This window comes from Taudactylus pleione, unplaced genomic scaffold, assembly GCF_031769625.1.
Source record: "Taudactylus pleione unplaced genomic scaffold, aTauple2 ptg000585l, whole genome shotgun sequence".
Lineage (NCBI taxonomy): Eukaryota > Metazoa > Chordata > Amphibia > Anura > Myobatrachidae > Taudactylus > Taudactylus pleione.
In genome coordinates, this window is record NW_028284987.1 from 4,701,662 (window position 1) to 4,721,723 (window position 20,062).

Here is a 20,062-nt window from a genome sequence, read left to right on the forward strand (position 1 = left end):
ACCTCTCGATAGATGACTTTGGTGACTTGTCGCTGCTGGTGAGCCTTCTCCAAGTGTTACCAGCCTAGGTCCCGGGACTCTTCCACCTTCTACTAAGTACAGGTGCTGGGAGATACCAGGCTGCTGATCAAGAATGGGGACCATGGCAGCACCCCACCCTTGCAGAGTTGGATTCTGAGTCAGAGATAGATACAGGGACCATGGCAGCATGCTGCTCTTGCTTGAGGATGTCCTCTGGGTGTCAAGATGTTTTTAGCCAGAGGGTGAAGAAGCTCTGCTTAGATACGCTGGATGCTGGGACCACCCGCCAGAAATATCTGATGGCATTGTGTTATGGACATCCTGTGCTGTTATCGGTGATCTGCTGGTCTCTGATGTTTTTTTTTCTTTTGTTAATCATTATGCAGACTCCGATGAAACCAACGATCCCTGATAGTATAAGGAAATAGCTGGCATAGATGATAAACTAGAAGAAACACAACAGAGAAAATATAATCTTACAAAAGTAAAGTTACAGTATGAGCAGAGAAATTATTATAGTAGCAAGTAGTCTAGGGGCCTATTTATTGCATACCTCCTAACTGTCGCGCTTTTCTAGGACTGTCCTGCCATCCCACTCATGGGTCACAGTTTCCCGCAGACAGGGCAGGAAGTTAGGGGGAGCACTCTCATTCTCACCGCTGCTCTGCTGCATGCACATCTGGTCATAGTGCAGTGAGAGCCTGGTGGCAGCCCAGCACTCCCGAAGATGCCAGTAGAGTGATGACAATGGGGACATGTCACAAGGCCATACCCCTAATATACCTAATAGTTTGCACATATTTACTGGAAGCAATGTGATGGTGGCCAGGGTGTCCTTACCTGACTGTGGATATCTTGCTTGATACCAGTCATTATTATATTCACAATTGCTAGCAACAGCAGGGATGCAAAATTGTTTATCCCAGATACCAAAGCGAATCTTTCCTTTCTCACGCTCACAGCAATATTCACCCTAGGATAGGAGTGGGACATGCACCAGTTATATAACACAGAACAAGACATGGTGATACTGTGGGTACTGTAAGTCATAGCAATGTGACCAGACATATATCATTGTGTTATACAGGACTGAAACAGGGCTCCGTAAGAGGAGTTTTCTAATGTCAGTAAGTATGGTGTAAGTTAGATCATTAAATCAGATGTCTGATTATATGCTGTGATTGGTACTGAAGATTTGTACATTTCAATAGTGTTTTACATAACCATCATTCGTGCTAGAATTGTAGGGTACTACAACTGTAATCAGCATTGCTCTGATGGGTAAGTGGTACTGGGCCTGAGTCAGAGCCACTGTACACTAATGCCACAGTGACTGCAGATTGCTCTGATGGGTAAGTGGTACGGGGCCTGATTCAGCGATATACACTAATGCCACAGTGACTGCGGATTTGTACACAGCGGCTGTGCAAAAATATGCAAATTCCACAGCTGGCAGGATTTGTAATGAGACGTCACATCTGCAGCTTGGAAAATCCAAACAAATGCGTACAAAGACGTTGCTCGGATGCAGATCAGTTGATTATCTTACTTCTAAGTAACCCTATGGTCATGTAGAATGGGTGCAGGAGCTGGACGCCAGAGCCATTTATTCTGCATACAGGATCTCAGTCACTGACAGAGACTGAAAACGGGCGCATCACGTCTGCATTTCAGTCGTCACCTCCGCATTGTTGCCCAGAAACGATCCCTTCCAGGCAATCACTTTGTGAATAAATCCTGACTGCGAGTGACATCGCCGACATCAGTAATGACACGTGACGCATGCGCAGTGTGACTCATATGTGTGTGCAGGTTACAGGTAATTACTATAACTGCGCAAACAGCAGCATTGTGTCCATCTCTGACTCAGGGCCATTGTACACAGCACATTGGGGCATATAATGACTAACGAACTGGGAATAATAATGAAGTTGCTTGTTTTACATGCAAAGGAAACTAAATACTCAGTGACTGTTATAGATCTATACATGGTAGAAATATGACATTCATAGGCATGACAGTAGTAGTGGTACAGAGTGCATACTTACATTATTATTGTGGTAAGTATCTTATAGGAGGCCTTACACACAATGTAGCCAGCATAGCCCACCCAGATATTGTTAATGTAGGCCATGGTGAATGTGGTAGCACTGTCCACTGCACAGAGGACACACAGAGCCAGCTCTCCCGAGAAGCTCCAGTCTATCTTCATGCAGTCCATCACGGAGAGTGCAAATATATCTGCAGGAAACAAACAGGTGCAGAGTAGCTATCAGGTGACATCATGTATTTTACTGACCTGATATGACCAGAGGTACTTAAAATTAATGTTATCACCCATTTTTGATATATAAGGGAAATAGAATTTGAAGAATGTATAACATGTTCAATGAACAGGTATCGGTTCTCTATAAAAACATATATTTTTAAAACATGTATTTGGCATAGCACATAGGAAAACACAGGGGTTTCAAGTTGCCACATTAGCAGAAGTCTATTAAATGAATTAATACAATATGCAGTTTAAGGAATAGTACAAAGCTGCTGTACATGCTCAGTGGTCGTAGTTTCTCTTACCAAGTGTGCTGTGTGTGAGAATCTGAGTACTCATCAGCTTAGAGAGAACAGAGAACAGCTGCCAGCTAGGAGACAGGTGTCTTACCGGGATGCAGTTATTATACCTACAGCCGGCATCCTGTCTGCTGAAATCCCGACACCTGAATGCCACTACCCAGCTGGAAGACCTGTGCTGTAATCCCAACAGTCATGGAGATGCCAACGCCGGAATCCCGACAGCCGGGATTCTTATCATAAGTATAGCAGAGCTGATTAGGTCTAAGCCGCGGGGGGGTTAGGTTTAGGCATCATGGGGGTTAGAGTTAGAGTTGGGGGTGAGGGTAGCGTTAGGTACCCCATGGGGTGGGTTACAGTTAGGCACCACTAGAGGGGAGGGTTAGGTTTAGGCACTAACAGAGAGGGTTAGGGTGCAGGGTAAGGAGTGTTAAGGTACAGTAACAGAGGGTTAAAGTTAGGGGGAGAAGGGGGGAGGATTACCATACTTATTGGACCCTTGTCGGGATCCTGAGCATTGGGATGTCGCTGTCGGTATAATGACAGCAGGCATCCCGACTGTCGGGATTTCATACCCATTCCGTCTTACCATGAGGTGGGAGACTGTGTGCTTAGAAAGCTCAGTTCTGTCTCCTGCTAGTTCTGTCATGTATGTACTTTGTTTGTGGCAGACTATAGCTTATTAAGTGTTAATTATGAGACCTCTTCATGGACCGGCCACACACACTCATTTAGACCACCGGCACCTATGTACCTCTAGAAATCCTGCATTTGCAGGTCTAATAAGTTTTTTTTTTATAACTCTGCCTAATACAGATAATGTATTCATATAAATATATATGTTATATTTAGCTGAGAGCTATCTGGTCCAGAAGCAACACAGGGAATGGAATACACCCAGTCTGCTTCTTTTTTCAGAGATATTTTAACCATCAGTGTTTTGACATGAGAGTGAGGGATATGACTTATAATGTAATAAGAAATAATTGTGAAGACATCTAAGAGGTTTTCCTATGGCTTTGTGTGCTCCTCCCCTATTTTTGTTTAGCCAGTGACAGATAAATTTGAAAAGCCACAATGAGAAAGGGATATTTGCCTAGGACCTTGTCCTCCCTAGTTAGTGTATAGGGTTAGAGATTAGTGTGATGGAGACACATAATTACTCAGACTGTGTAATCTATTTCATACCTAGCAAAGCTGCAGCAGCTTCCACGCCTCCATTAAGCACAAAGACACTGTCAGAGTGTTCCAAGCTATCCCAGAGTGTTTGGGAAGAGCCAATCACTTGGTAGTATCCAACTGACACAAGTGCCCACAATGAGGACCAGGTAATGATGCTGCAGGAATAGCACTCGCGGAAGTCCAGCCACTGCTGCTTGAAGAACTTGGCCACCATTTTACAACAGCTGTTCACAGTGTTCATGTGTCTGTGTTTGATGTGGTCATTTGTACACTCTGAACATGGCTGATCCTTGCTGGGCATGGGCAAGAAAATGGAGATGATGAAAGCCATTGATGCACTTTCCAAGGTAATAATGTTCAGGTAATAGTAGGAGAAATGACCAACTGACACCATGAGCTGACCACACACAGCACCTATGGTATAGCCCAGCAAGCTACACCCTCGGATATAGACAATGGTCTTCTCATATTGATCAGCAGCCACCACACTGTGTACATATGAGAAGATGGCAATGTCACATGCAGAGACCATGGCTGAGGTAACCTGAAGGAACTGCATGGCCCGGAAACTGGAAGCAAAGCACAGTAGGCTGTAGCTGATGACTTGGCACAGGCCCTGACACACAATGACTGGTTTGTATCGGCAGAGGTCAGTAAAGAGGAGCACTAGCAGCTGGAGAAGCAGCAAACTGTTTGTCCATATTGGGGAGAGCTTATTCGTGACCTGGGGAGAAAGAAGACACATTATAAGCAATCTGTTAGTGAAAACAGAATTTGAGTATCAGTTGTCATATTTTCAAAGGCAAATTAGGTATTAACACATTGTATGACCAGGAGACAAGATCCTTAGTAGAATTATAATTCCATAATAAGAGATATAATCTGAGTATTTTCACAGGCAGAGTTCCTCTATTTTTTTTTAAAAATGCTTGGTTAGACGTTTACCCAATTGTGTTGTGTAAAATATGCAAATGTATACTACGCTCATAAAGCCCACGCCTATGTCCATATGCAGACTTGGTCACATCTTGCAGTTGCGCCTCCTTATGTTTGCAGTGGAAGAACAGGGAAAGGGGAGGTAAACTGTAGTCCAGGTACAGAAAGAGCATATTCATGTTACTACGGGTAAGGTAAACCTTCACAGAGGTACATATACGCTGGTCAGTAGTATTGATGATGGAAAACACTACTGTGCAGACTACATATTACTCCTCCAGGGAGGCTTCACTCCCTGTACCAAGATGGCTGCTAAGGCTACTACTGTTTATGTGCAATGACATCTTGTTCACTGTGTTAGAGCACCACAAAGGGAGACGCAAGTCTTCCACTTAGCTACTTGAGACCTGAGAGATTACATGCAATATTGACACTTTCCAGTGATCCTGCACCACTACCCAGTATCTGGATACAATCCTTGGCTGGTGAGCTCCATCCAACCAGTGTGTATAACAGTGAGTACAGCTATAGCTCATGTAACATCAATAGACCATTCCACTAGTTAAGCAACTGGGGGCATAGGTGTACATTAACTCTGCTCCGCCCCACCCCCCCATTTTTTTAAATATGGACATAAAAAAGGCAACTGAAGAAGGGCAATGGCCTCATGGGGAAGGGCCAGGGTAGAGATAGGGGAGGCCAGGAGATGCTGGGGATAAAAGAAGAGGAAGCTACAAGTGAGATTGATAATAAACAGGAAAATTGACAGGCCCAAACAGCGCCCCCTGTCCTGCGGTGCCCTGTCTCATGGCACTTGTCGCACTACCCTAGTTACGGCTCTGGCTTTCATACAATTCACCCATACAGTGCATTGCAATTTCACACAATTTATATGTTACTGATATAACTAAGAATTGTGTTCTCGTACCTCTTCCATGGTGAACTTTTTGTTAGGCCCAGTCATATATGATGTGTAAAAGGGTTCTGCAGGTCTCAGGTGGAAGAAGAAACCATATAGACATAATAAGAACACTGGATGCTCTTGAAACATGTTCTTAAAAGGAATTCTTAAATTCATGGCTATTTAATAGCGCACAGAATTTGTGAAACTGATGGTAAAGTCTCTTCTGAAAGATAAACACAATGGTTGTCAAATAACTGAAACAAGTAAAATATAATTTGAGTTGCTATAACTTATTCATGTTTTTGGCTTTTTACCTACATTACATATATACAGGTATTTTCAATCCATTCCATAGTGGGCATAAAACAAGACTCATCTTACATGATGCTGAAGTACTGTACAATGAGCTGTCACTGCAGCACAGCAACTGAATAGTGTCAGTTAGCAGACAAACTGCTGGGAAATGTTACAATGGGATGTAGTCAAAATTCAAACAGTCAAAACTTAGACAATCAAAAGGTCAAATGGCAAAATGTCGACAACAAAAGAAGTTGACATGGACATAAGGTTGACAGGGTCATAAGGTGTCAAAATATTGACATTCAGTCTGTCGACAGGGTCTAAATGTAGACAGTGTACACAGTTAAATGTTGACAGTCATAACAATGACAACTAAGATGTCGACAGGGTCAAAATGTCTGCAGTCTGAATGTCGTCAGTCATAATAAAATAACACAGATGCTGATAAAAGCCATCCAGCGGCTCAGATGCTACTAAAAGCTGGTGGCTGAGACGCCTGTTAGAGCGACCAGGCTAGGAGCAGTGAAGTTTAAACATTTAAAAAATATATATATTAAGCAGACACATGATGGCTGTGTAACTATACATACACATACCAGACACTATTATATGCATTTTAGTGGAAAGATGGATCCATGTTTTAAACTTTATTGCCATATTCCCACTAGCAATGCATAGAACGGAGTGTAGGGTGAGCAGGGCTGACAGAGGCTCTCAGAAAAGCAGGTGTTTTACTAGCAATTCTTTTATATATATAAATAACAGTGTATTTTATATTTTATTTTAATCTACAACTAATTCATTCATATAAAATGAAAATCTGACATTGCAAAACAGAGATATATAGTGATTGGCAGATCAGATCAATTAATGATGATTAATTATACCGTTCCCCGGCCAGCTGCTTTTTAATACTATTAATCTATGTTTTTTAAATTGCATTATAATACACTTTTTCACTTTATTTGTGAATTGCAACAAATACATAGAACAATATGAGATACATAATTAAAAGTTATTGTGAAGTAAAAACTAATACAGGTTGAGTCTTTCATATCCAAATAATCCGAAATACTGAATTTTCTGAAATACTGATTTTTTTTGGCATGACTCAGATAATGAAACCTTTGATTATTGATGGTTCAATGTACACAAACTTTGTCTAAGGCACAAATTATTAAAAATATTGTATAAAATGACCTTCGGGCTGTGTGTATAAGGTGTATATGATACATAAATTAATTTCATCTATGTATACAAACTTTGTTTGAGCCAAAAAAATTATTGAAAATATTGTATAAAATAACCTGCAGGCTGTGTGTATAAGGTGTATATAACACATAAATGCATTATGTGTGTATATTTGGGTCCTATTCCCAAGATATTTCATTATGGTATGCAATTATTTGAAAATACGGAATATTCTGTTATCCAAAATACCCCTGGTCCCAAGCATTTTGGATATGGGAGACTCAACCTGTAATACATCTTTCTTATTGTTTTCTTAATCCACATAACGTAAATATGCACTTCTAATAGATGGGGATGTTTTAATGAACTTCCCTCTATGATCGAGTCCTATTAAAGGTTAGGAGACGACCGAAGCATATTAGAATACATGTAATTATAGTATGTTAACATAATATAGATTAAGCTAATTACATATATTCTAACTCCGTAATATACAGAATAGCAAATGTTTTATTAGCACAGATAACACATTAATATTATAATTTATGGGTTCACAATTAAGGATACAATTTGCAGAAGAACATAAAAGCAAATTAAGAGCTATAATCCTAAAACTGTTGAAATATGTTTTAAGGTTCATTTTTAAATTATAAGGGTGAAAAGACCCAAAAAAGTAAAAATAATATAAAAAAACCCCCATGAATGATGATGATGATGACTGTCATGTAAAATAATGAAAAACAAATAAAACATAAAGTAATCCGCTCCACCACCTCCACAATCACCAAATGAATCCCAGCACCAGAACTTGTGGCCTGGTAGGCTAACAGCTAGTAACATTAGTTAGGTTAAGATAAACTTACCTGAGACTGTAAGATATCCAATATACGGAAAGAGTTATAGCGCTAAGAAACAATCTATAGATATAGATACAACACACACTCAGCTAATAACTCAGTGTCCTATGCCAGGCAGTGACTTTTATAGGCTTAGTGACATCACAAAAGCTGTCTGTCACAATCATCTTCACATTGCCTGCATTTCACCACTGAATGTAAAGGATTTACATACTGTGGTCCGTATTCAATTAGGTGTGAAAAGCCGGGATTCGCGAAAAAGTATCGCCGATTGCGACTTTTTGTCTGTTGGAAAAGTATCGCTGTATTCAATTCCATCCGCTTTTCGCATACGTGAAAACGCAATGCAATGTAATAGGTGAAAATGTTTTGCCTCTGAATAGGTGGAGAAAAGAAGTGCAAATTTTTTGTATGAGGGTACAAAGGTGGGGAAACCACTCAGAACCCTTGGGACAGCCCCCAAAGGACAACTGCGTTAAAAACCCCTAAAAATAATGAATAACACCCCAAAAAAGTAGTTTGAATTTGGTGGCAAAAAAGTGCAAAGTGGGGGGACAAGTTCGCAAACTATCGAAATAAGGTGCTGGAGTCAAGTGTTTTGGGTAAATTTTTGGGGGTGCAAATTCACATTATTTAAGAGTTCACTTTGAAGACATTAAACCATGCTTCACCCATTTTCAGGTACCCCAAATTTGATTGGACAACTTATTTTCACCTAAAAAAAAATGTTTAATGCTTTTCTTCACCACTTGTTCAGGGGCATGTACATTGGTCCCCAATGTTAGTGCATCTTTTAGGGGGTGTCAGCCTGAATTCCCCAATTCTGACAGCACTTCTCGCCTGGTTTACATTCGCCGGATTGTGTTTTCACGTGTTTTGGAATTGAATACGGCGAATCGCGGGGACGCATGTTATAAGTTTCCGCAGCTAAAATACATGGCAGTAATTTGCCCCTTCCCCCCACCATAACTATATTACTATTATTAGCCTTTACTTCTATGCTGCCACAAGGGTTACGGAGCACCTTACAAAGCAGAACAAGAGAACAATGACTTACAGCACAAGACAATACAGGATAAGTACATGATATATAAACATTGCTGCAACAGCGGTCATAACCCTCAAGTTAGTAGTACAGTGGCAGAAGTCAAGGGTTAGCTGCTGAAGGTAATAGTAAGAGAAGGAAAAGCCAGGCTTGCCTACCCTCCCGATTTGGCTGGGAGCCTCCCGATTATCGGGTGCCGCTCCCGAGCCCCTGGGAAGGCAGGCAAGCCTCCCGCAAGCCGCCATCCTTTCCCACCCCCCCGCAGAGTTACTAGCAACACCCCCGCAGCAGGGGGGCCCGATGATGCGATTCGCATCATTGTGGCCCTGCCCCCGGCTTTACAATGCCGTTTACTCCGGCATTGTGAAGAGGGGGCAGAGCCGTGATGACCCGATCTCGCAGCCACGCCCCCAGCCCGCACTGGCCATGCCCCCACAACAACATTAACGTGCGGCTACGCCCCCCGCTGTAAGCTGACATTCAGCCCCCTCCCGGAAGGAAGGAGCTGAATGTCAGCAAGTATGGGAAAAGCACATGGGAGAAAAGGGCCCTGTGTGTGAAAGCTTACATTCTAAAGGGTAGGAGTAGACAGACAAGGGGTGCCAAGAGGGGGGGAGGGGGTACATATTACCCAGGCATGGCAGGGGGCCCGGGATGAATACGTGCATTAATTCAGAGGGCTGCACTTCCCCTATATTATTTTAAATTACTATAATAAAGTGTGATATTTTGCTTGTAGTCATGGGGGTAGCTATAGTGGGTACAGAGGGTGTCATTGATATGTGGTCCAGAGCCTTAGGAGGCCCCAGACACAGGTCATATACTGTAGTTTTTTTTACCAAGTTCACAGAATTGGTCTAACTCGTTGCCAGGTCTAAATGGGGTGACTTTCAGTGAATAATGTGGGTACAGGATATTATAATGGTAAGGATAGCCTGTATGGTGGCATAATCTGAACTGGGCACTGTAATGTGGTATAATATGAACTGGAGTGCACTGAAATGTTAAATAATATGGACGGGAGCACTGTAATATGGCATAATATGAACTAGAGGCACTATAGTATGTCATAATATAAACAGGGTACACTGTAATGTGGCATAATAAGAAGTAGAGGCACTATACTATGGCAGAATACAAACGGGACACTGTAATGTGGCATAATATGAAATTGGTCACTGTGATGTAGCATAATATAAACTAGGGGCACTGAAATATTGCACTGTATGAACTATGGACACTACAGTGTGGCATAATATGAACTGGATGCACCACCCTGTGGTATTATGAACTCAGAACAATGTGACATAATATGTACTAGGGACACTGGCATAAAGTGAATTGGGACCCTGTGTGTCATGAAGTGTACTGGCAGCACTACAACGTGGCAGCACTACAATGTGCCAGCACTACAATGTGGCATATTGTGAACTAAGGCACTACAATGGTGCATACATTGAACAAGGCACAACTATGGGACATAAAATGAACTAGGGCACTACTATGTGCACAACATAAACTAGGATACTACTATGGGGCATAAAATTATCAAGACATTACTATGGGACATAAAATGAACAACTGCTGCATAGAAAGGTGTCTCTCTAGAAGTCTTAGGGTAGGGGCCAATTAAAAATATTGCTATGGGGCCCACAAAGTTCTGGCTATGCCTCTGCTTGTAATCGGATGTTTTGCAGCAGTTCATATTACTGCCGTAGGCGTGCTTTGTGGAGGAAATCCCTGTTTACACTGTTGATGTATTTTGATAGTGAGATCTTTTGTAATAGAATGGAAAAAATAAGACTCAAGAGTATATATGCAGTGTTTTCCCACTTGGTGACCTACCTGTGGTAATGAATGTAACAGCTTTCCTTACATAATTGTGCTTCCTCCACACCTAGGACCTCATTCAGACCCGCTCGCTAGGGCGCGATCCCTCACTATGAGCCATTTTTTCGGCCATCCGCGCATGCATATAATTTGCAATGCACGTGCGGAAGCCATTCATTGCGATCTGATTTTGGTTGCTCGTAAGCCACTATCAGGTCGCTGCTCTAAGTGATAGATAGTGCCATTTGTGGGTGGTAACAGGGGAAGGTGCTTGGGAACGGGGGAGTGGTGCTGCGAACGCAGGCGTGTCTGACAGTCAAAATGGAGTTTTAAGGGCGTGCATAATTTAAAGGCCACGTCATTGTACACGTCAGTTCGCAACCATTACGATGGAACTACTCGCAGTGCTAGTGTTAGCCCAGGGTCTACCACAAGCACTGCGTGTGCAGGCGATGGTTTATTCCTCTGCCGATGTTTGCAGTCAGTTAATAGAGTAACAGGTGTTACTTATTGCATTGTTTAATAGCAAAGTGGTTGCGTAAATTAGCATTTTTTTTTTTTGCTTGTTAATTGGATATTAAATAAGATACCAAACCCAAAGAAAAATAAATTACCAAACAATAGTCCCTATATTTTTTAAGTTCACAAATACATGTTTTTTATTTTTTTTTGTACTTAAAGTGATAGTGCTTTTTTGGTTGTGGAACTGCACATCCCGGCATGCCATTCCAGAATAAATACATGTCTTTTTTGCAACACTGTTGCAGACCAGGTCCGTATTTGTTCAACCATACTATTTTTATCTAAATATTTTATGTTGGAAGAAGGTACAAAAAACATTCTATCAATGTAGATGAATTTTGTTTTTTATTTACATTTTTTTAAGACAAAATACCAAAACCATCATATTTTGCATTTTTTTAAAAAAACAAATGCATCATTTGAATAAATTTTGATAAATATAAAAGAAATAAACAATTTAATTAATTAAAAATACATGAATTTCTGGCCGAATTTGGTTTTGGATTACCAACAGTAAATGAAGATGTGGACACACTTGCAGCTGTGGGTGAGGAAAGTGTGCCTGTGCCGCCACCAGATGGTCCTCCTGCACCTCCTACAAACACATCACCTCAAAACGTGGCAGGCCTATTACAAGTGTTGGGGTGACGAGGCTTCCTACCCCTGGATCATGGTATGAGAAACGCTGCTCCTATTATATTAATTTTCCTTACAGCCGGCTGGGAAGATAAGGAGACTCAACACACACACTTGTGATGAATTCCACTTAGCTCTCAGAGGTACATCCCCTTTGAGCAAGTCTTTTATAAGTTCAGAAAACTGCTGTCACAAACATTTGCCAAAAATGGTTTGACAGAAAAGAATACATATGATTGGTTTAACAAGTACATAGGATGTGTCAATGCATCTTTCAGTTTGTCTTTTTTTCACAGTGTCCAGACTTCGGGCTCTATTTACTACAATCCGCATATTGAATGCGGATTGTAGTGTGATATTACCGAGTGAATTCGCATTGCAAATTCAGGCAATATCACAGTGATTTATTATAAATCCCTTGCAGGGACAGAGCTTGCGATAAAGCTCTGTCCCTGCGGATCCCATCCGCACTCTAGTCGCGGTATTTTCTGAAAAAATACCGCGACTAAGAGCCCGCGCATGCTCCTTTGTTGATGCATGTGCGGCTACTGCGCACACACTTCACACACTAACACAGAAAAAAAGAATTGTTTATTTTTTGTGGAGCGCACTTTGGGGGTTACACCACCCTTTAACAGACGAGCAAGTCGGCCCTTTACTTAAGACACAACTGCACGCTTGGCGCTGCTCCTTTGTTGATGCACGTGCGGCTACAGTGCACACAATTCACAACACAGAAAATATTTTTTTTTTTTTGGAGTGCACTTTAGGGGTTATAACACCCTTTAACAGACTTATGACACAGGCGCATGCTTGGCTCTGCTCCTTTGTTGATGCACGTGCGGCTACATCCCACACAATTCACAAACACAGAAAAGAAGAATACTTTATTTTTTTTGAAGTGCACTTTGGATGTTACAGCACCCTTTAAGAAATTAGCCAGCCGGCTCTTTACTTATGGGACACAGGCGCACACTTGGCGCTGCTCCTTTGTTGATGCACGTGCAGCCACAGTGCACACAATTCAATATTTTATTTGGTTTGGAGTGTACTTTGGGGGTTACAGCACCCTTTAACGGTCAAGCCAGCCGGCCCTTTACTTATGACACAGGCACACGCTTGGCACTACTTTGTTGATGCACGTGCGGCTACTGCGCACACAATTCACAAACACAGAAAATAGTTTTTTATTTGGTTTGGAGTGTACTTTGGGGGTTACAGCACCCTTTAACGGTCAAACCAGCCGGCCCTTTACTTATGACACAGGCACACGCTTGGCCCTACTTTGTTGATGCACGTGCGGCTACTGCACACACAATTCACAAACACAGAAAATATTTTTTTATTTGGTTTGGAGTTTCAATTTGGGGGTTACAGCACCCTTTAACGGTCAAGCAAGCCAGCCCTTTACTTATGACACAGGCGCACGCTTGGCACTACTTTGTTGATGCACGTGCGGCTACTGCGCACACAATTCACAAACACAGAAAAAATATTTTTTTTTTTAGCACTTGGGGGGAGCACCCCTGACAGACAGAGCACCCCCTGAACAACACTACAGCACCCCTTTAGGACTGGGACACTGCACAGGACTTTGGAGTGGACACAGCCCCTATGGACAACTGACTGCACAACACAGTCCAGCCAGCCCCTATGGACTTTGAAGTAGTGGACATAGCCCCTATTGACAACAGCAGCACAGCACAACACAGCCAGCCCCTATGGCCTTTGAAGTAGTGGACACAGCCCCTATGGACAACAGCAGCACAGCGCAGCACAGCACAACACTACTCTGCACTACACTACACTACACAGCCCAGCCAGCCCTAACTCCCACCCTCCCTCTTCACTGTCCACAGCCGAGTGAGAAAATGGCGCCGGCGCGGGTACCTTACATAGGATCCAAAACCCGCCATACCCGGAAGGCGGGATGATGATGTTTTGCCTCGATTTCAGATCCGAGTCAGGCGGGAAAAGTCGAGCCTGACTCGGATCGGCCTCGGATCGGGGGGGCTCGGGGGGGTTCGAATTTTAGAAATCCGAACCCGCTCACCCCTAATATATATATATGTGCATATATTAGATAGTTCCACATCTATATATATGTATATACATATGTATATTTCCAAATTTATATATGTTTGTCTGGATACATATCTAGATCTCTCTCTCTCGCTTTCTCTCTCTCTATATATATATATATAGAGAGAAACAATATATAATTTGCCAAACAAAGTTGGGGGAAGTCCAATTTGCTAACTCCAGCCTATATAAATTAGAAGATACAAAAATAAACCAACAGGTGCGAATTTACGCTGATTGCAATTGCATTAGAACTAGGGGTGTGCACCGGCCACTTTTCGTGTTTTGTGTTTTGGTTTTGGATCTGGATCTTTCTTCGTGTTTTGGATCTGGATTGGTTTTGCCAAAACCACCCTTCCGTGTTTTGGGTTCTGGGTTTTGTGTTTTGGATCTGTATTTTTTTGAAAAAAAGCATAAAAACAGCTAAAATCACAGAATTTGTAGGTTTTTCTGCTCCTATGCTATTATTAACCTCAATAACCTTAATTTCCACTCACTCACATTTCCAGTCTATTCTGAACACCTCACACCTCACAATAGTGTTTTTATGTCCAAAAGGTTGCACCAAGGTAGCTGGATGACTATGCTAAGCGACACGAGTGGGCGGCACAAACACGTGACCCATCTAGGCGTGATACTGCAGTGGCAGGCAGGATGGCAGTTTGAAAAACTAGGCCCCAAACTGTACATAATGCAAAGAAAAAAAAGAGGTGCAAGATGGAATTGTCCTTGGGCCCTCCCACCCACCCTTATGTTGTATAAACAGGACATGCACACTTTAACAAACCAATCATTTCAGCGCCAGGGTCTGCCACACAACTGTGGCTGAAATGATTGGTTCGTTTGGGCCCCCACAAAACAAGCTGGCAATTAATGTGTCCCTGCACAAACTGGCTCTACGGAGGCAAGATGTCATCCTCATCCTCCTCATCCACCGATTCCTCACCCTCTTCAGTGTGTTCATCCTCATCCTCACAGAGTATTAACTCGTCCCCACTGGAATCCACCACCACAGGTCCCTCTGTACGTTCTGGAGGCTGGTCTCCCTGGAAGAGCTGATAATTCATTTTGATGAACATCATCTTCTCCACATTCTGTGGAAGCAACCTCCTACGCCTTTCGCTGACAAAGTTCCCGGCTGCACTAAACACTCTTTCGGAGTACACACTGGAGGGGGGGCAACTCAGGTAAATTAGAGCCAGTTTGTACAGGGTCCTCCAAATTGCCTCTTTTTCCTGCCAGTACAGGTATGGACTGTCTGCCATGCCTACTTGGATGCTGTCACCGATGTAATCCTCCACCATTCTGTCAATGGTGACAGTATCATATGCAGTGACAGTAGACATGTCAGAAATTGTTGCCAGGTCCTTCAGTCCGGACCAGATGTCCAAACTTGGTCCTGCCTGCCCTGCATCACTGCCAGCGGGTTGCTTAGGATACCTAAGTTGTTTCCTGGCAGCCCCAGTTGCAGGAGAAAATGCTGACAGTGTTTTCATCATTGTGTCGGCCGGAAAGAGAGACACCACATAGGCTTTAAACCTAGGATTGAGCACGGTGGCCAAAATGTAGTGGTCTGATTTCAACAGATTGACCACCCTGGAATCCTGGCAAAGCGAATGAAGGGCTTCATCCACAAGTCCCACATGCCGAGCGGAATCACTCCATCTTAGCTCCTCCTTCACTTTCTCCAGCTGCTTCTGCAAAAGCCTGATGAGGGGAATGACCTGACTCAAGCTGGCAGTGTCTGAACTGACTTCACATGTGGCAAGTTCGAACGGCTGGAGAACCTTGCACAACACGGAAATCATTCTCCACTGCGCTTGAGTCAGGTGCATACTCCCTCCTTTGCCTATGTCAAAGGTGGATGTATAGGCTTGAATGGCCTTTTGCTGCTCCTCCATCCTCTGAAGCATGTAGAGGTTTGAGTTCCACCACGTCACAAACTCTTGCTTCAGGTGATGGCAGGGCAGATTCAAGAGTGTCTGCTGGTGCTCCAGTCTTTGGCATGCAGTCGCTGAATGGCGAAAGTGGCCAGAAATTTTTCGGGCCACCCAAAGCATCTCCTGCACGCCCCTGTTGTTTTTCAGAAAATTCTGCACCACCAAATTTATTGTGTGAGCAAAACATGGGACGTGCTGGAATTTGCCCAGGTGTAATACCCGCACCATATTGGTGGTGTTGTCAGATATTACAATTCCCCAGGAGAGTCTAAGTGGGGTAAGCCACTGGGCGATGATTTCCCTCAGTTTCTCTAAGAGGTTGTCGGCGGTGTGCCTCTCACTGAAACCGGTGATACACAGCGTAGCCTGCCTTGGAACGAGCTGGCATTTCTGAGCTGCTGCTACTGGTAACACTGCTGTTATTGTTGCAAAAGGTGATACATCTACCCAGTGGGATGTCACAGTCATATAGTCCTTAGTCTGTCCTGTTCCACTTGTCCACATGTCCGTGGTTAAGTGGACATTGGGTACAACTGCATTTTTTAGGTCACTGAGGACACTTTTTCTGACGTCTCTCCACATTCTCGGTATCGCCTGCCTAGTGAAGTGGAATCTAGGCAGGATTTGGTACCGGGGACACACTACTTCCATCAATTGTCTAAATCCCACTGCACTAATGGTGGATACCGGATGCACGTCTAACATCAACATAGCAGTCAAGGCCTCAGTTATCTGTTTTGCTTCAGGATGACTGCTGTCGTACTTCATCCTCCTCGCTAAGGACTGTTGGAGGGTCAATTGTTTAGTAAAAGTAGTGGTGTTCCTACTTCCTCTTTGGGATGATGAACAACTCCCAGCAGCAACAGCAGCAGCGGCAAACAGTAGGCGTAGCAATGCAGGATTCTCCGGAGGAATCCCGGATAGGAGAGTCAGTCATGCCAGTGACATGGCCTGCAGGACTACTTCCGATCCTGACTAAGGAGGAAATTGACGAGGAGGGAGTTGATGGTGTGGTTTGCAGGCACTTGGACACAACAGGACAAAGGGATTTAGGTGTCCCTGGACTGCTTATGGTCTTAGCCAAAGTTTCTGAACTTGACAGTAACTTTTTATGAATGAGCTGCAGGTGACATATAAGGGAGAATGTTCCTATGTGGTTAACGTCCCTACCCCTACTTATTTTACCTTTACATATGGTACATATGGCAAGACAGTTGTCTGGATTTGGATAGAAATATTGCCAGACCAAAGAGGTGGAATGTTTGGTCTTCTGCCCAGGCATGACCATGATGGGCTTTTTCATCCCACGGACAACAACTGTCTCACCTGGAGCCTGATTTAAACAAACCACATCACCATCAGAATCCTCCTCGTCAACTTCCTCCTCAGCGCCAGCTACACCAGTATCCTCATCCTGTTGTACTTCAACAGTCATATCTTCAATTTGAATATCAGCAAGTGGACTGTGGGTGCTCCTTCCAGCACTTGCAGAGGGCGTGCAAATGGTGGAAAGAGCCACCTCTTCCTGTCTAATGTTGGGAAGGTCAGGTATCGCAACCGCCACCACACTTGGACTTTCCTTGGGAATTTGTAGTATCTTCTTACAATGCACAGTTCTTTGCTGTGCTTTTGCCAGCTTAACTCATTTGATTTTTGTAGTGGGAGGAGGGCTTCCATCGTCGTGTGAAGCTGAACCACTAGTCATGAACATAGGGAAAGACCTTAGCCGTTCCTTGCCACTCCATGTTGTAAATGGTATATTGGCAAGTTTACGTTTCTCCTCAGATGATTTAAATGTTTTTTTTAAGGTCATTTTCCTGAACTTTGTCATTTGGGATTTTATATGCCCTCTACTATGATATTGGGCATCGGCTTTGACAGAGGACGTTGATGGCATTTTATCATCTATGTTATGACTAGTGGCAGCAGCTTCAGCACTAGGAGGAAGTGGTTCTTGATATTTCCCTATTTTATTTTTATCGGACAAAGTTTGGTCCTCCATTTATGTTATATTGATATATACGTGCAGCTAAGGCGCACACAAACAGAGAAAAGAAGAATTTTTTTTTTTGAGTGCACTTTGGGGTTACACCACCCTTTAAGAGATGAGCCAGCTGACCCTTTACTTATGACACAGGCGCATGCTTGGCGCTGCTCCTTTGTTGATGCACGTGTGACTACTGCGCACACATTTCACACACAAACAGAAAAAAAGAAGAATTGTTTAGTTTTTGTGGAGCGCACTTTGGGGGTTACACCACCCTTCAACAGATGAGCCAGCCGATACTTAATTTTTCACAGAAGCGCACGCTTGGCGCTGCTCCTTTGTAGATGCACGTGCGGCTACAGCGCACACATTTCACAAACACAGAAAAGAAGAATTTTTTATTTTTTTGGAGTGCACTTTGGGGGTTACAACACCATTTAACAGACTTATGACACAGGCGCACGCTTGGTGCTGCTCCTTTGTTGATGCACGTGCGGCTACATCCCACACAATTCACAAACACAGAAAAGAAGAATACTTTATTTTTTTTGAAGTGCACTTTGGATGTTACACCACCCTTTAAGAGATGAGCCAGTCGGCCTTTTTCTTATGACACAGGCTCATGCTTGGCGCTGCTCCTTTGTTGATGCACTTGGGGCTACAGCGCACACAATTCACAAACACAGAAAAGAAGAATTTTTTATTTTTGTTTGGAGTGCACTTTTGGGGTTACACCACCCTTTAACAGACTTATGACACACCCGCACACTTGGCGCTGCTCCTTTGTTGATGCACGTGCGGCTACAGTGTACACAATTCACAACACAGAAAGAAGAATTTTTAATTTTTTTTGGAGTGCACCTTGGGGGTTACAACACCCTTTAACAGACTTATGACCCAGGCGCATGCTTGGCGCTGCTCCTTTGTTAATGCACGTGCAGCTACTGCGCACATATTTCACACACAAACACAGAAAGAAAGAATTGTTTATTTTTTTTGGAGTGCACTTTGGGGGTTACACCACCCTTTAAGAGATGAGCCAGCTGGCCCTTTATGACACAGGTGCACACTTGGCGCTGCTCCTTTGTTGATGCACGTGCGGCTACTGCGCACACATTTCACACACTAACACAGAAAAAAAGAAGAATTGTTTATTTTTTGTGGAGTGCACTTTGGGGGTTACACCACCTTTTAACAGATGAGCTATCCGGCCCTTTACTTATGACACAGGCACACGCTTGGCACTGCTCCTTTGTTGATGCACGTGCGGCTACAGCGCGCACAATTCACAACACAGAAAAGAAGAATTTTCTTTTTTTTGGAGTGCACTTTGGGGGTTACAACACCCTTTAACAGACTTATGACAGAGGCGCACGCTGCTCATTTGTTGATGCACATACGGCTACTGTGCACACACTAACACAGAAAAAAAGAATTGTTTATTTTTCGTGGAGCGCACTTTGGGGGTTACACCACCCTTTAACAGATGAGCCAGCCGGCCCTTTACTTATGACACAACCGCACGTTTGACGCTGCTCCTTTGTTGATGCACGTGCGGCTACAGTGCACACAATTCACAACACAGAAAAGAAGAATTTTTTTTTTTTTGGAGTGCACTTTGGGGGTTACAACACCCTTTAACAGACTTATGACACAGGCGCACGCTTGGCGCTGCTCATTTGTTGATGCACGTGTGGCTACATCCTACACAATTCACAAACATAGAAAAGAAAAATACTTTATTTTTTTTGAAGTGCACTTTGGATGTTACACCACCCTTCAAGAGATGAGCCAGTCGGCCTTTTACTTATGACACAGGCTCACGCTTGGCGCTGCTCCTTTGTTGATGCACGTGGGGCTACAGCGCACACAATTCACAAACACAGAAAAGAAGAATTTTTTTTTTTTTTGGAGTGCACTTTGGGGGTTACACCACCCTTTAACAGACTTATGACACAGGCGCACGCTCCTTTGTTGATGCACGTGCGGCTACAGTGCACACAATTCACAACACAGAAAGAAGAATTTTTAATTTTTTTTGGAGTGCACTTTGAGGGT

At 43.2% G+C, this 20,062-nt stretch overlaps 1 protein-coding gene across 1 annotated transcript; it reads right to left on the minus strand.

The window, feature by feature from the left end:
* Nucleotides 1–331: 331 nt before the first annotated feature.
* Nucleotides 332–5,788, minus strand: LOC148481347 (thiamine transporter 2-like). Its single transcript, XM_088453699.1, has 5 exons — nt 5,639–5,788; nt 3,781–4,498; nt 2,070–2,262; nt 862–994; nt 332–466 (listed from the first exon to the last, which is right to left on the minus strand). Exons 1-5 carry the CDS (start codon nt 5,786–5,788, stop codon nt 332–334), a joined length of 1,329 nt encoding a protein of 442 aa, XP_088309825.1.
* Between the last annotated feature and the right edge of the window lie 14,274 nt (nt 5,789–20,062).